General features: G+C 43.1%; 1 protein-coding gene across 1 annotated transcript in view; it reads right to left on the reverse strand.

The window, feature by feature from the left end:
• The window catches only part of CDH4 (cadherin 4), an 859,900-nt gene that overhangs the window by 149,042 nt on the left and 692,726 nt on the right, over positions 1-18,132 (reverse strand). The window contains exons 5-6 of the mRNA XM_044455739.1: positions 17,876-18,031; positions 1,281-1,425 (exon numbers count right to left, since the gene is read on the reverse strand). Of these exons, the coding sequence (XP_044311674.1) occupies positions 1,281-1,425; positions 17,876-18,031 (301 nt within the window). The remainder of the gene's footprint in view (positions 1-1,280; positions 1,426-17,875; positions 18,032-18,132) is intronic.

An 18,132-nucleotide genomic window follows, 5' to 3' on the forward strand; every position in this document is an offset into this window, starting at 1 on the left:
TTCTCTTTCACTCACTTTCTTAGAATTTTTAGGAGAAGGAAAGAGAACAGGACAAAGGGAGACAAAGAGGAAGGGGGAAATAGGCAATACTAACACACACACACACACAGAGTAACAAACCAAAGCCAGGTCTTTTGATGTGGGATCAAGACCTAAAATAGCAAGAACAAGACTGCATGACAATGCATCAGGACTGACATCCCTCCTGGGTTTGAGGCTCTGCAGACCTGAGATGAACTCCTCCGAAGATGCCTACCAGCAAATGCTTTTGCCAAGCACCAACCGTTTTCATCCTTAGGAAGCTGTCTCTTCCTCCTCCTCCAGTTTTCCATAGTTTGTTGGACAGCCTGTCTTTGCATGCATGTGCCACAGCAAGAGGCGTTTGCAATGCTATTCTTACAGTTCTACTTCTGAGTCTACAAGGCATGCTTAAGCCGGATGAAGCCCCATCCAACTCCATGCTTCCAAATGAATGCAAGGCGTACGATATTCTGTGGGTAGAGCATACTCCTGCATACCTAACTAAGCTCTGTCATGTCCAGAATGCTGCACGGGTAAATCATGCATCAGTACCTTAGTAAGTTACCACGATCTGTTCTGACTACCACTGGAAGAACTGAGGGGAAACGACACCCCCTCCCGTGAGTGTCACACGGCGACTGCTGTTACTTTGGCACTGGGCAGACCTGGCCAGGCTGACACCTTTTGTGGCTGGTATTGGGTGCTGCTGGCTGCTCAAAAGCTGAAGTAGCAACCCCTGTATGTCTGCTCACTGTTTTATTCTGATGAACTCAGTTCAGGGCATTAGAGCGCCTTGCCCCATTCACTGGTACTCAGCAGTGGCGCTGAGTGCACCAGTGCATAGCTGCACAAGCCACTGCTTGCAGCTAAATAATTTTCTCTAGAAGATCCCGAGGAGGACATGTCATTAATGCACATTCCCTTTTGTTTATCCCCAACATCTCAACAGACATTTCCTGAATGTGGAAGCTTCATTCAGCAGTTGTGGCTAATAAGCATTAAAAGAATTATCTACCAAACTGTTAACCCTAAGTCATCATTTTAGCTGAGATGAACTTGTCTAGTACAGATGAAGGGTGTATTTCAGACACAGACATGTGCAGTGGTCTGGAATTCCAGGTCTCATCCTGTATTTCAGTTAATGCATGAAGCTGTAACAAGCAACAGTTCCTAAAATTCAAAGTAATACAAGGAATATATCAAACAACACTTTTCAATCTAAAGAAGAGCAGCAGTTTCATCAGTAAGTCTTACTGTACCTGGTTTAGATCCTTCATCAACAGATCCATTATAGATTTGGTTGATGAATTCAGGCCTGTTGTCATTCATGTCAATTACGTAGATGTAGAGGTCAATTGGGTTCTCCACTTTGTTCCCATTCATATCCACGGCATGGGCTCTAAGCTGTAAAAAACAAACAAACAAACAAACAATGCAATCAGAGGGGACGCCATGTCAGAAATGGAATTCAGCACTTGGAAGGTCAACACGTCCTCATCGGTCAGTCAGACTCTTTACCAACACTGTTGTGATGTGCCATCAAGTTGTCCCCAATGTATGGTGAATGGAAGTCTTCCAAAAGGTCCTACCTATGACAGCCCTGCTCAGCTCTTGTAAGCTCAAGACTGTGGGTTCCTTGCTGGCATTAAGGTTTTAAAATGTCAAAATCCTACAGGGTTTTTATAGAAAAATTAGCCCGGCCATTTGGTATGTATAAGCTTGTGAACTTCTACATCTGGCACAGTTTTTGTGGTTTGAATGTCATTATTTTTCACAGTTTTCAAATTGCTTTGAAAGTCATGAGCAACCTGTTACAGCAATCATTTCATTCCTGCCCATATGAAAATAGGTGCGTCACACTTATAAAAGAAGGAAAGGGAAAAATGAGCAGACTGTGTAATAGCAATGGAACAATCTGACCTCATTTTCTCCATACACCATTATCATGGGGTTGGAGATCAACCTTTTCTGGGAAAAAGTTCCGAAACTGAAAAAAATTGAGGGCACACCGTTTCATAATTTAGAGTCCCGTTAGAATCATGAGATTCTTCATTCTCCTGGTTTCTATGTAACTTGGCAGCATCACCAATTGATTACACATTCTCTTGGGTCACTGCATCAACTAATATCCGAACTCAGGAAAGCTGCAAGTGTCTTTCGGGGACAGATGTTTTTACTGTAGCCAAACCCAGAAACAATACAGGCAAAAGCAATCAATGAAGAAGAATGGGAAACTTCTGGAAAGAACTTCTCTGCCAAGCCATTATCAATACAAATATTGAGAACACACCAGCTCTTCACAGCAGCCATCTGCTTTGAAGCCTAACAAGGCCATCTTCAGTTTTCTCGTTGATTACTTATTATATGTAGGTAGTTTTTAAAAACTCCTTTCCTATTTCTTGTTCACCATTTTTGTTGTGATTCACACTGATGCTAAGATTGAACACAGCATGTTATTTCAACTGCGAATGCTGCAAATCTGCTACAAATACATAATTTAATACCACGGGCTGCATCTGAGTGGAAGCTCTTCCATCATGATGGACAGTCTTATCTCATGCTATGAAGGTATTGCCAGAAACTCTGGCTATGTGAAAGGACCCCACAGAATGATTCCTGACCATATCTGGATTGGTGCTCTTGGAAAAGGAGGCATTGCATCTGGCCCCCAAAGTGGCCTAGCTCTTCTAATGTGACCTTCATTATTTAGGGAGATGTAGCGTCACCATAGCTCCTATGTTATCAAGATAATGAGAAGAGAGAGGAATAGTAATGACGATAATAGGGCAAAGATGGACAAACTTCAAGACTGGAAGACCTACTTTAAACTGGAACCTCAGGCTCCAGTAACAGGAGATTGGTCCAGCATCCAAGCATTTAGAATGCAGGAATTTGAGCCTAGGAATTTGTTTTAAAGACCAGAAGAACTGAATTAAGCCCACAAAAATCCACTTCCAAGGCTTTCTTAATTTCACATCTGGTAGATCTGGTCTACCTTCTGCCTACCTGTGCAGTAGGATTGATAACAGAACCTGGAGAAATATATTCATCTGTATTCTGAAAAACCCTCCTCCCTTTTGGCTGACAAACAATACTGGTTCCATGACAGTTCTTCTCTTATCTCAAGAGTAAGTTCTTATTATTATTATTATTATTATTATTATTATTATTATTATTATTATAACATTTCTATGCCGCCCCTTGCTGAAACCTCGGGGCGGCTTATCTAAACTTCTGCCAAGGTTTTTGTTGTTTGCTTTTTTTTTGGTCAGGAAATTCATCAAAAACTTTTTTGTAAAATCCAGTTAAAAGTAAAAAACTAGTGAAGCAAAACTTTCCTCTGCAGAAGCCATGCTGTTTTTCTTCAGCAAGGCTTATTTTTCTAAGGTTTAACTGTCTTGTGTTTAGTAATGCTTTCAACTAATTTTCCAGAGACAGAAGTTAGGATGACAGGCCTGTAATTTTTTGGATCCCACCTGGGTCCTTTTATATTTTTTGTTACATTGGCTACCTTCTAGTCATCAGGCTAAGGAACCTGATTTTTGGGGGGTGGGGAGGGGAAAGCCGATTTTACTTAATAGCTTCACAATTTCATATCTGAAGTCTGTAATATCTGCAAATGCCACACATTCTCCATGACTTGTTATTTTAAAATGCCATCCTTTGTCACCTTTATTTGACATGGATCTTTTGATGCTATACTTTTAAAAAAGCGGCTTCATGTGAGTACTGCTCCAGGATTTCCTGATGTGAAAATATATGCAGGGCATTCACTCAGTTTCCCTTGGCATTTTACCTTCTCTCTGCCTTTAGATCTTGCCATTATAATGACTAAATTTATCCAGGCAGATTTACTTTTACTCTCTCTCTCTCTCTCTCTCTCTCTCTCTCTCTCTGTGTGTGTGTGTGTGTGTGTGTGTGTGTGTGTGTGTCAAGTAAAGCTTTGGTGTTTTATTTTTGGTAATTAGATCTCTCATTTTAGCAGTTTGCTCCTTGAATTAATCTTAATCTGTGCTTGTTTACTATAAATTACATGCCTACTTAGCTGGTTATTTCAGACCAGTGTGTCCACCTTTCACACATTTGTAGGTCCTGCATCTTCACACCCTCTGTTTCCCAGCTCATCTCCATTTTTTCCTCTTAGATGCCTCTCTAGCATTATTTTCTATGCTTTCTCTGGACTGCTCCTCCTGTCAAGACCACCACCCAGATCTCAGAATGGAACAGCCAGATGAGACCCAAGGAAATGAAACTAGAGGCTGACCCAGAGTCCAGTATCCTGTCCGGTTAGGGTTCCTGGGGACAGTGATCCCTGCATTTCCATGTCTGGAGCCTGTATCCTTGGACCCTGAGCCCTCTGAGGAAACAATACCACCCCTGCTCCCCAACCATGCCAAGGACTTGCATTTCTCTGTCAGTGCAGCAATGAATTGGCTGAGATGAGGAAAAGTCTATGCTCCAGGCAAAGGTTGGCCACTTTATGGTCATTTTAGAAGTCTTGCCATTCTGAGAGGGTTGTTTTGGCCCATGAGGAATAAAAGACTTCAGTCCAGTTTCCTTGGTGTTTGCCCAGGTACTGCTTTACTGTCCAGCGGACTTCCTCTCAGTGACCTCCTGCAGCAACACTTTGCAGGCGGGCTTCTCTGTGCTCTGGATCCATTGCTTCTAAGCTCCCCCTTCTTCATTTTCCCTTGGGTCTTTTGCGTGTCCTACCACTCTAGGGATGGAGCAACTCAACGGTCACCTCTCTTGATTCCACCTTCCTTTGCATTAGGGCAGGCCAAACCAACTTTGTCACAGTTTTCATGGCCACCCACTTCTGCCACTACCACCAACACCTGTATCTAGAGCAGTAGATTTACATACAATTGGCTAGAAGTTACTTTCGCATCCATACCAATGCACCGACTGTGTTCCTGGGCATGCTGAAGCTCCTCAACCTTCGAAATTCAGAGATGAACACATGAACTTCTTTGTTGATGCCCCTCTTTTCACACTCTTCTCCTATAAAACATTGCTGAAACCTCCACACTCTGCCACATGCTGCAATTCCTTTACTCCGAAACAGACTGTTGCTTGCAGATTTCAATGTCAATACAATGGCTGGGTTCACACAACATGCAACCATGGCTTGTCCTGTTGTCTGGACCTAGGATCATGGCTTCCACAGCCCTGGTTTGCAGCCGAGTTCCCTGGAAAGAGTGGCAGCTGTAGGAGCCACTCAAGCCATCCCATGCCTATGCAGAGACCAAGGATACAGAAGCAGGGGAGACAGTTTGGGACTGATTTGACTGATGGGAGATATGCTAACAGTGGGAGGACTGAGAGGGGAGGATGGAAGCCATGCTGATCATCTGTTGGGTAGATTATCGTAAGCCCCTCCCCTCATGGTGACCACACAGAGTTGCTTGTTGTGTTAGGCAAACCCAGCCAATTTCATATGCATGCATATTAGTCATGTTGCAGCCACCCCAACACAAAGACTTAACTTCCAAAAGGCTCGGCGAGTGAACCGAACCCTGCCAAACGAGAACTCTAGCAATGAACCGCTCAGCTGTGGATCTCCCACTTTTGTACGAGTAGTTAGAAGATGAATCAGTAATTTGCAGAAGGCTTTCATCTTCAGTGAGATGGATGAGGCTCTTCCCCTCCTTCTTTGGAACAAGATCAGCTACAACAAAGCCTTCCTACATTGTAACATCATTCCTAGGGGCATCCTGTCCCATCAATGCAACCGGCGTAGCCACACCACTGCTTGAAGCAGTATCATGGCTTTTCTGTTGTAAAGAAAGAAAAACCAGCGATCTTTTATCTTTATTTACTTGTAAGTTCTATCCTGTTCGTCAGCCAAAAATGCTCCCAGAGTGGCACAGAAAGTTCAAACAGCAGACAACCCCTGTGGGCTGGTTTACAACTAAAAGGAGACAACAGACAAGGAAAAGACATGGGGAGGGGGAGGAAAAATGCAGGGTCAGGCACTAGGGTTTCTGAAGGTCATGGAGCCGGATCTAAGCACCATGGAAGGGAAGCGGAGGAGGAGAGGGGCTGTGGGCTACCATCTGAACTGAAATCCAGGTATGATGGAAAGTGCCTGCGAGCTGTTCCTTTTCCCTGAAAGTAATATTTTGCACAAAAATAGTTTCTATCTCCCATGACTGTGGACCAAAAAATAAAAAATAATAATCCTAAGTACGTTAGCCAAGATTTAGTGTCTCTCACACACGCGTTCTTCAGCTCGTTGCCAGGAAAACTTCAGTGCAAACACAGAGAAGCCCCAATGGAAATCTGGGCAGACAATATTAAAACGACTGCAGCTATGGCAGCGCAGGAAGAAGGAAGCAAGTTCCAAATTATTGGATAGGCAAGCCTAGGCTAGAGTTCCAGAGTGGTGGGGTGGTTTAACTGAAGACCTGGGTGATCTCGGCTCTAGTCCTCGCTCAGCTGCAAAGCTCACCCTGTGACTTTGGGTCAGTCATTCATCTCAGCTGAACCCACCTCACAAGCTTGTTGTGAAGATAAAATGGAGTGGAGGGTGGCTATGTAAACAGCCTTGGGTTCTTCACAAGGGGGAAAAAGGCAGGATGTGAATGCAATGTAATAATAATAATAATAATAATAATAATAATAATAATAATACACCAGGACTTGGTTCCAGGTTTAATCTGGCATCTCTAGGTATGGCTAACCAAGAATCCTTCCTGAAGCTCCGCCTACATTATTTGTCTCTTCCTCATTGGTCCACACATCTGTTTCCAAGTAGATAAGGGTAGTAGCACCTGAATGGTTGGAGCAGCTCCTAGACTGGCTGGTCTTTCCAGGGGACTCTGTGCTAGATGCATACCTGGACCATGGAGACCATGACCCTGGGCTCAGACAACATGACAAGTCATGGTAGTAGGGAGAAAGCTACAAAACAAACCATTATTTCTTATTTTGGTTTGTTCTGTAGACAACATGATAGACATGCAGGTTAAAACCCCCCCCACCATGGCTTATTGTGCTGTCTGAACCCAGCCAGTGCCAAAAGTACTGGGCTACATGACCAGGGGACTGACTCAACTTCCCATCTGCTATGTTTCTAAGGTTCCAACACTGCATACAGTGGATAGCAAACAAAGCTTAAACCAACAGCTAAGATGAAAATAGTACAAATTCACCCCCTTGCCAGATTGATTCAACCTTAATGAGCTGTTTTTGCTCAAGCCTTCCATTGAAGATTAAGAAAATCACTGGGCTTAGTTGTTTTACCCAGCAGTGTTGATACAATTTTAATAAAATAACTCCAGAAAGATAAATAGGTATGCAATAACACTATCATTTACGAGGGACATAATAGCAAGCAAGCAAGCAAGCAAAATAGGGGAAAGCAACCAAGATTCTTGTGGCACTGAGAATATTATCTGTTAGCCTTTCATGGGGAGCAACATTCTTTGCAGTTTTTGTTCTGACAGATTAACATGGATATCCGTCCTAAAAATAACAATGAGAGTTTGAACATATGCTGTTCCCAAGACCAGAATACTTTGCTGGGTCAGCACAGCTGTTCGCGTAAAACCAGGCCCACCAGCTGCCAGCAAGGATGAGCAAACCAGTCTGTTTCCAGTGCTGTCACCTTCATGTGTGCTTTGCCATATGCCTGTACCATCCCATTTCTGCCTTAATCATCATTTTAACAACAATATCAGGCTGAAATTCACATCGAAAACTGTGTTTTTAGATTTATTTCCCCACAAACTGCAACACTTTGAATGTTTCTCTCCAATGATGCACCTTTCAATACTTTTAAAGATACTTTTTTGAGCTGAGAACTGGGTTGGAACGTTCAGGAAGGGTGCAATTTGGTGATTAACAAAAATCTGATCTGTGGGTTAGTCTAAGAGGTGCGGATCAGGTCTGTTTGTAGCAGAATTTACACAGATTACATTCCTCAAGCTGTTTCAGCTGACAACCCGGGAATCTCTGCTTGGGGTGGGGGATTTCCCCTTCCCAGCACTACTCTTGACACGAATTAGCCATTAAACAGATGTGTCACCCAGGGCTTGTCTATGTATATCGCTGCAGCGGGTTTAAGTGAGATTACGAGACGAGAGACTGAATTGCTTTTTGCTTGAGTGCAAACTGTGGGGAAATGCATATGCATGTGAGCCTGGTGCGTGTGACAAGCTGATAGGCTTACAGTGCAAAGAAATTACTTAACTCCTGGAGATTTCAAACAAGAGCTATCAAATATAATTAAAACTTTGGTTGGGGCGGGAGGAAGGGAAGGAGAGGCAGATCTGAAAGGATGAGATATCTGCTTTGCTTTCCACTTTATCTCAGAATGGAGGCATTTTCTGAATGGGAGATGGAGCAAGAAGGAATCCAACGTCATTCCAGTTTGAAGATAACTTTAATTCTAGCTGAGAATTACTTCCCCCCACCCCAAGGGCAATTCAACCTCTGCCCTTTGACATTATCAAAGAGCTGCATCTAACACAGCAAGGGTTTGCTGAGCAGATGCAAGTCAAAGCAATAAACTCCACATATTATTACCCCCATTTCATGATGAAGAAACAGGAAAATGCAGTGAATTAACAAGTGATGCTTTTGAAAGCAGCTTTTATCTCCCTGATTGCACATGAGAAACTTTTTCAGGGGCACCCCTAGGCTTGGCAGTGGAGAGCCCAGGGGGTGATAAGGCCCCAACAGGGACTGGCTGTGCTGCTTGAAATCACAGGGCTGGGCAGTCGTCAGAATGATTGGTGTTGCTTCTTTTGCCAAGCTCAGCCTTCCAGGGCACATCACAAGCTGGATTTGAATCCTTTCTGTGGGAATATGGTTGCAAAGGTCAAAAAAGGAATACAGCGGTACCTTGGCTCACCAACTTAATCTGTTCCAGGACTCTGGTTGTGACCCAAATTGGTCATGAGCCAAGTTAAATTTCCCCATAATGTTCAATGTAAATAAGGTGAATCCGTTCTATAACAATTTTTAAATCAGAAAAATGTGAAGCAAAGTGACAAAGGACAGCAAAGATTGCGGCCATCTCCCCCTCCCCTCCCCACCCCGAGCACAAGCGCAGCCATCTCCCCACCCCCCCAGCACGAACGAGATCACACCCGTCATCCCTGCACACGCTAATCATCCCTGCAGGCCATCCCAGCACGCTGGAGGGCAGGAGAGACGGCATGATCACAGTGGCACTGGGGAAGAGAGAGAAGTGTGCATGGGGCGCACTGGGGGATGGAGAGACGGGCGCAAATGGGGCGTGCTGGGGGAGGGAGAGACGGGCGCAAATGGGGTGTGCTGGGGGAGCGAGAGACGGGCATGATCTCAGCCATCTCCCCACTCAGGGGGGTGGGGAGATGGCCGCGATTGTGCTGGTTGGTGGGGGGAGATGGCCAAGATTGCACCCATCTTTCCTGCACAAAGTAACGGTGAACATGGCCATCTTCCCACTTGGGGAGATGGGGAGGTGGCTGTGATCTTGGTCGCCACCCAATGTGGAGTTTGCAACCCAAGTCAAAATTTTCATGGAATTTTTGTTTGCGGCCTTGCATGTTACTTCAGTATTCTTCTGAATCTGCACTGGGAAGGGATGCTAAAGCTGCCCCTGAGACAGTCAGAACCTGGTAATGGTTATATATGCTCTGGTATCTCTCATCTGGATTATTCCTTTGGAGATGGTCTGGCAACTTCAATTGGTCCAGAACAAGTCAGTGAGCCTGGCAGATAAGATTGAATAAAATCAGTCCTCTACCATCTTCACTGGTTGCCAGTTAAAATCTGGGCCCAACTCAAAGTGTTAACACTGACAACCAAAGCCCGAATGATCTAGAGTCAGAGTGTCCAAAGGAGTGCTTCCTCCCATATGCAGCCCCTTAGATAACTGGAGCCCTTCTCAAGAAGCCCCCTCTGCAGGAAATGTGGAGGGAGGCTCAAGGAAAAGGGCCTTCTCAGCAGTGGCACCCCAACTCTGGAACCAGCTCCCCAAAGAGGTTTGCCTGACACCTGTTCTTTATTCTTTCTGGCACCAGGGAAAGACCTTTTTTTATTCACCTGGTATTTTAACTGTTAAGACAATTTTAATGGTTTGATAATACGTTACATCATTTTTACATTTTGCTGTTGTGCCTTTTATTATGTCTCCGCTGGCAAAAAACTTGAGGTTTTCTGCAGTTTTATCATGGCTCTTGGTTCTTTGATGGTTGGATTTTATTGTTGCATCATTTGCTAATTTTAATATTACCGTTCACATTGTATATTTTAGAATCTTGTAACCCACCTGAGGAACCTTCCTGGCTAATGGGGTAGGATGTAAAAACAATGAAAGAATGAATGATCCTGACACAGGAATCTGCCCCATAAGCTAGTACTACAGCAAAGAGGGTATCTCTGTTCTGCCCCATTCAGTTGATGTCCTAAGATGGGAATCAGCACTGAGACCCTCTTGCCTGTGAGGTTCTTCTCCTGCTCGTTCCTGACAACGCAAGGGTATAAATCAGAGGTCTCACTCAAGGCTGAATCGCACAGCTACGGACGATGGAAAGTGTTCTCCTGCCTTCAGCTGCAATCACTTGGGAAGCTTAGCAGGGCTGATCTGCCAGGCTCTGTTTTTCTCACGGCTGGACTAGGTTCTCAGCTGTCTCATTCCAGTGGTCTGGTGGCAAATTTAGGAGTGGGAGCCCCTTCATGATGTGCAGAGCCCACCCTCAAAGCCGCACCCCCATCCAAGACACTCCTCCCAGAAACTGCACCCAGTCTGCTATGGAAAAAGGAGAAATGAAACTCGGCTAGTCCCTTGCAAAATTAATCCAAACCATCTGTTGCCTTGAAACCTCTGTCTGCCTATTCAGTCCTTTGCAAATGAAGTGTAGCCATAAACGACCAGGGTTGGTGGATCAGGGGGATGGGAGGTAGTTTTTGGAGCAGCAAAAGCCAGCCGGGAACACACTGCTGAGGAGTGCAGGCTGACCATGAGGGAAAGTGTCACAGAAAACAAGTGTGTATGCCTGGCAGGCCTCTCCAGACAGGGAGCTCTCAGGAACTGTTGAAAAAACTGTTGGGAACAGGGAATTGTTCTTGATCTATTAAGTTCATGACTCCAACACAGTGGTGGCTGCCAGCCACAAGCCAGCAAAATTAAGTCTCTTGAGAGATAGTGGGATCCCTGACCCTGGCTTCGGGGATCCAGAGACCCCCTCCTTGGGTCCCCCCCAAAATAAGTGGGAGAGCTCTGACACCCCGAGGGCCCCCTCCATGACACCTTTGTCTAACTACAGCCTTGAATCAGACCTTGGCTCCAAAGCCATAGGACCCGCAAGTCTTTGGCTAGACCTGACACCACACCATCCTGTGTGCTGAAGCACAATCTGTTTGCCGGTACCCCCATCAGCAACAATTCTGGGGTCTGACATTTGTGCCACAGAGCCCTGGAATTCAGCCCCAAGGCCCAGGCACCACTGCAATGAGAAGGATTAACTGACTGGCCATTGTTTTGTGATGAGCTCAACTTCCTTTGGAGTGAAAACCACTGGCCACTGTCAGAAACAGGGGATTTGTCTAGTTTGGCCATTGAACTGACTCCATAAAGCTGCTCTTAATTAAAAGCTGATGGCCTTGGGACTTAATTAAATCCAGAGGCCATCAGCTTGTCCATGGAATTAATTAAAATCCATAGACTCCAATGATTTTTCTCTACAATGCAACTTGTATTTCAGGAAGGCATTGAAGGTTGCAAAGAAAATCCTTGTATATCTTGATGTTGGTTTCTCTCTTCAGATGCTCAGGCCTAGAGATACTAAGAGGTAATCCTGCTGGAGAGAGTAGAGGTCAGTATTTCATCTTTGGACCATTAGAAGGTTGGCTTCCAAATAAAAGTAGCCACTTCATATCTCCATGTGTTCATACCGAATTCTGGAAGTTTATTTATTTACAAGATTTATATGCCACTGCCCAATAAAATAGTGGTGAACAATAAAAAAGAACAATAAAAAATAAAAAGTAATCAAACTGTGGAGTTAAAATCTTTAAAATCAAAGAGCGCTCATAAAACTAAAGGTCTTCCCTTTAGGCATTATGCATATGTGTTCATTTTTTTTCAAAAATGCGACAGAGTAGCCCTGCTCTTTTGGGGCCTCCCTTGCTCTTTGTGATGAGCAAAGCCCTGGACTTCTGCTCTAGCCAAAAATATAAGAGGAATTTTGCAAAGAGTGCTATTCCAAGCAAGTTCTATTACTGATCTACCAAATTAATTTGAACGTTACACAATTTCCCCTTGGTACAAAAATAAAATAAAATAAAATAAAATAAGGTTAGCGTTAATTAGAGAAATGGATGATGAACATGGACAATTAAAAAGCACAATGATATAATAACTGTGATCATGAAGCAGTGCAATTAGGTTAAAAGGAAAGCATGTGTTGAAAACTAGGGATGGGAAGAAAGAGAGCTCTGATTAATATCTGCACTAATTCTGATTTTAATTGATTTGGAAATTAGACACAGAAAGCAACAGTGGGAAGGCCCAAATCGGTGTGTGCGCAAAGAGTTTTAATGTGACCATGCCAGCCTGTGTATCTCCCTGCACTTCAGGCCTGCAGCACAGGTGGGTGGAGCGTGCAACAGGAAGCGTGTTTTCTGATATGAATTGATGGAGCTGCACGGATCCTGATTATATATCCACTTGCTCTTAAGATGCTGCAACATGAACTAAGGTGGGTGATGAAAGAGCCTTCATTGCCAGCTACACTTGGGCTCACACTCAGAACCAAAGCTGATTTAAGAACCAAAAAGCCTATTTCATCCAAAGTTGCTTTTAATCTTAGTTTATGATAATCTAAAGCAGCTGCTTTTTCATTGCTTTTTAAAAACAACCACTGACATTGGATATGATTTGATGATCATTGGGGATCTTTTGCACATGCTATCTTGTGCCAGACTGTCTTCTTATTCGTACGTTTTCGCCACATTGTACTGCCTTTCTCATGATGAGGTACATATATGACTGCAAGGAGTAGGTCCTGTTGGATTCTGGGCAATTTACTTTCACGTATGCTCAGGCACTCTTGAGAAGGAGCACAGTGGAACTTCGAGGGCAGCCCTGTGGTTGCTAGAAGCTGCCCAGACAACTGTAGGATAGATTGGGGTTCCAGCTCCAACCCTGGAACTGCATTCCAAGGTCAGAGGTGGGAGCTTACTATGGACCCCCCTCATTCCATCCTCACAGCCAGGGCATTATTTCTGTGCAGGTTGTGGTTTGGAAGTCAAAAGTGAGTGAGGCACTGTTGGGATATGAGGAATCCTTGAAGTGCCTCTGCCCCTCCTCCTCATGAGCAGGGAAAAAGACACAGTGGACTGAACTGGCTGTGGATGTCTTTTGCATGGTGGGAGCAGCACAGCGGCAACCTGTCCAAGGCCAGTCTTCTGCTCCATCTCCTTCCAAGCAGATCAGGGCGAGAAGATGCTAACTACAGTCTTAGCTTTGTGATACAAAAAAAGGGAGTTGCAGAAGACATTAACAAAAAACACCCATTTAGTTAGGGTAGCAGCTATTAGGGAAATACAGCATAGTGCTAAGGCTGGTTCCCAATTTCACCCCCTTCCTTCCTTCCCAAGCAAAACTAGTGTGGCCGCTGCTACTTATGGGCAGGATGGCAGGGATGTCAGACGCGACTCCACCAGCTTGCTCTTTTGATTTGTTATTGAGCTACAGGACTGACTATGTTATGTCCACCCATCTGTCTCTGCTCATTGAATGGAGTGTTCCACAGAACCAGACGTGGACTGATTCACACTGGACTCTTGACTTACTGCTGCCGGCAATTTAGCTAAGAATTCTGACTCCACCTCTTCATCCAGTTCTGATTCAGATTCTGAATTGGGAGAAGCAGACCTACCCCCTAATGCCATTCTTGCTTCCAGCTTCTGTTGTCCTTGACTAGATGCCTGAATGCAAACAGGAGTGCATTTTTTCTGAAACTTTCCTCAACTTGTTTTCATATTTGCAAAACATGATACTCCAAAATTACTCAATTTTCAAAAGTTTTTTCAAAACTTCCTCAAAACTTCCTGAGACACTGTGAAGGGCAGGATATAAAAGCATTAAACAAACAAACAAACAAACAAAATGTGACTCCATACATCACTATTTGGGGGATTTTATTTGCATGTCTGAAAACTGGCATGAATTTGGGAATTGTCTGCACAACTGTTTGATAGCTTTTTTTTTTTTTTTGCTGTTTGCATGTTGCTAAAAAAGAACAGCTAAAACACAGAGGTGAGACAAGCAGTGAGCTGATATTCAAAAAATCTTAAACATCACTCAGTGCCCATGTCTAGATTCCTATCTAAGAAACCATGTGAGCCTTAGATAAAAGGAAAGCAAGCGTGTTCTCTTTCTGTTGGAACCGCACAGTCATGCTCATATACATACACTTAACAAATACACAGGGCCAGAGCGGATGCACACTTCTGTTTTCTCTGCGTCAGGATTTAGAATCCCATGAAGATTTCAAAAGCTGTGGTGACTGATATATTATTTGCAACACTGGATTTTCCCCTGCACCTTTGATATGCTTTGTTGATACAGGTTCTGTTGATCTGGTGAGCTGGTGCTCTGTACATCTAGGAGCTTGGAGGAGAATAGGACAGCATAAGGATGTGTGAGAATTTCATTTGGGAAGAGAAAACTCAAGATTTTTTTTCCAGTTTGACTCTGCAGGTTTTGTTTGTTCCTCCCTGCAGGAATTATCTGATTTGTCAGGACTCGAACCAATGCATAGGTTCTGGTTGTTTATAATGGGAGCAATTTGCACAATTTTAGAGGGAGATCTTGTACAAATGATGTAGCAGAGATTTTTCAAATTAACGTCTTCGTGAGTGAGTGTGCATGATCACAGGATTGCCTCAGAGACAGGCATATTTCCCCCTTGCAAATTCCCTTTTGAGTTTCATCCTCTCCACATGCTACTTCATTTAGCCTACCAAAGCCATACTCCATACTTTTCAAAGAACTTGTCTACCTCCTCCCACTACCAGCTTCACTCAGGAAATTCTGCATTCACAAATTGCATTTGAAAGTATAGACTTCCAATATCTTAGCACAAAACTTCAGAGACTACCGAGTCTAACAAATGTATCTCAGTATTATTGGGAATGATGAAATATTTTTTTTCTTTTTGCTAGACCAGCAAACCTGTGAGGAAGCATGCTAAACCAGTGATGTCTGATTAAAGGATGTTCTTCTCACAATTAGGAATTCAACAGCTTTTTTCTTCATCACAATTAGATCATAACTAGATACAGTTAGACATTTCTAAGCATCCCTGAAAACCATTGTCTTAACATAGGATACTTAATAAGGAACACTTGCTATGACATAGTCTTGGGCTACCTAAAGTCATCATTATGAGAGACAAAGTTATTTCTCTTTGACTGAGAGTTTCTAATGCTGGAATCCTAATGACTCCATCAAATAATTATTCCAAGACCTTATACCCTAATCATCCTCCAGTTATAACAACCTGCCACCAGTGAACCATTAATGGCAGCTCCAAAGGAGTACAAAACCTGGGTCTCAAATATTCTTTTCTTTGCAAAGAGGAAAAGAAAATCTACCTTTCTGCTTCAGATTTTGCCAGGATCACTGGAGAAAATAATTGCTTTTGTTCAAGGAGGATAAAATAGCTTTCCCTTAGATTCCCCTTTAGCCCCAGGGAAATCTCTTCTTCCGTGCAGCTAAGGAGCTAATATACTTCTTTTATCTCCCCTACCTCTGTTCATAAGCAATGTCAGCATAGTTAAATGTATACCAAACCAAACACGACAAGGTGGAATTAGCATCTGCTATGGAATGCTTTAAGAAGATGTAAGTCAGTGGAAGTGACCTATGCAATTTCATGGGTCCTTAATAGTATCCACCTATGGCTGTTTTGCTAATGGACCCATGGTACATGCAACACAGAAGACTAAACCTTTCAAGGGCTTTCTGGGATGCAAAGGAGCCAATCCAGCATGTAGGAAGCAGGCAAAGTTTTGCTCCAATGTACGAGAAGCAAGAGCTTTGTGGAAGACCAGGAAATGGCAGAGCACTTGCTTCCCATGGACAAGGTGCAAGGTTGAGTCCCCAGGTAGGACAAGAAAGTCTGAAATCCTAGAGAGCAACTGTCACTTAGTGGAGATAAGGTTGAATGGCACCTGTGAGATAGTTTGGACTGCAATTCACATCTGCTTGGGGTTTATGGGGACTGTATTCCAAAACATCTGGAGAGCGCCACATTGCCTAATTTATTCTATGTTCTGACATCTTCAGAGGTGTCATCTCTCAAGATATCATTAACCAAATGTCATGTCAACACTGCACACATTTCAAGTAGCATGGCTGATGCTCAGTGAGCGACCGAGAAGCCAGAACTTTGCAAGAGATAAGCAGCAGCCTGGCACCATGCTTATTTATTTATGTATGTATTTAATTTTTATGCACCCATATAGCCGAAGCTCTCCGGGCTGTTTACAGCAAGTTTTCCACTCTTGCTTCTCCTTCACTGGCAGTGCTAGTTCAGCCCATCTCAGGTCCCATCATCATTATTCTGTGTGTATCAGCAACAGTGTTCCACATCATTGGCTTCAGTAGCAGAGAAATGCTCAGCATAATGCAGCATAAGAACATGAGATGTGCTGTATTACACTATATAGAAAAGCAGGTTTATTTGTTATATGGTTTTCATTTGTGGAAGCAAAGTTATTTTCCTAGAACTTCTAGATTTGCTATTTCTGTTCTGCCAACTGAATTACTGAAGTATGCTTCCAGACTAATTCAGTTCTGAAGAAGACATGCATAACAAAATAGATCTTTCCTTTGGGGAAAAAAGCACCATTCATTTATTATCTATTTAAACTATTTTTATGCTGCCCTTCATCTAATCATATGAAGGCAGTAAAAACATGTAATTTGAAAAGTTCCAATGCACCGTACAGTAAAAACAATATCAAGTAAAATGAAAAGAAGATGAGAAGAAGACAGATCTCTTAATCAGCCTAATAAACTGAACGGGTCCTATTTGAATGTGACATGAGCTTGCCGGGTGGGAAGAAGGATTGTTCATGCTCTGTCTTTGCATTTCCAGTACAATGTTTGAAGGAGCCTCTGGGTATTTAACAGTTAGCATGGAGGACTCTTTCCCATGCATCTGGAGATTCTTTAATTCAAGCAATCAATCAATTCTTTATTCGGTCATTTAACAGCAAATAAACACAAAATTACAATTAGTTAAGAAAAGTGCAGTTATTCTAAAATTAAAGTTAGTTAAGATAAGAAAAAAATTATTCTAAAAAATCTAGCAACATTTAGAATTAACTCTACAGCAAACTGTACAGACTATTGAACAGTACTTGGCTGTGGTCAAAGAAATAAAATCAGATTGATGAAATAAAAGCATCTTAAGATAAGAAAGATCAGCACAACCAGGATAGTCAGAAAAGAGTGGGAATAGCAATTCCTGGTGAGAATGGAAATTCTTTAAAAAATGGTTCATGATCATGTGTAGAGAGCCATCTTTGCTTTCCAGCTCCAAGCTCATAATGCATAATTGGTTAATGTTTGGTTATTATTCCTCCTCTATCATTCTCCTAAACAGTTTGAGGCTTTCTGTTCCCCATCTTTCCCCTAAAAAAAGATCTATAACACAGTCCCATCTTGTTGCCTTGTAAGGAGCTGACAGGCTGGCTTCTGAACTAGCAAAACCTTTTATCCTCTGCTTAATTCTGATGGAGATGTTTTTTCAGATTGTCAGCTTAAACTAGAAGCAAACAAGCAAGGAAGAGTTGAGGACTGAAACTCCGAGAGATTAGAAGTGCAGAGATGCTACATGCTTACATGATAGGATGACCTTTCTTCTCTATCCATTGGACGGGTCACATACATTCTTCCTGACACAGGGTCAATGTTGAAGACTTCCATAGGCGGCTGGTCAGCTCCAACTCCTGTGATGCTATATCTTATGTGGATCTCACTGTCCTTATCCGAACGAATCTGAAGAAAACATGAAAGGGAGCACTGAGACAGGTAGGAAGGCAAGGCAGAACCAAAGGAGGGAAAGTTTGCAGCGACACGCAGACTCATGCTTTCAAGAT

The sequence above is a fragment of the Varanus komodoensis genome, unplaced genomic scaffold (assembly GCF_004798865.1).
Source record: "Varanus komodoensis strain SLA01 unplaced genomic scaffold, ASM479886v1 scaffold8, whole genome shotgun sequence".
In the NCBI taxonomy this organism is placed as follows: Eukaryota; Metazoa; Chordata; class Lepidosauria; order Squamata; family Varanidae; genus Varanus; species Varanus komodoensis.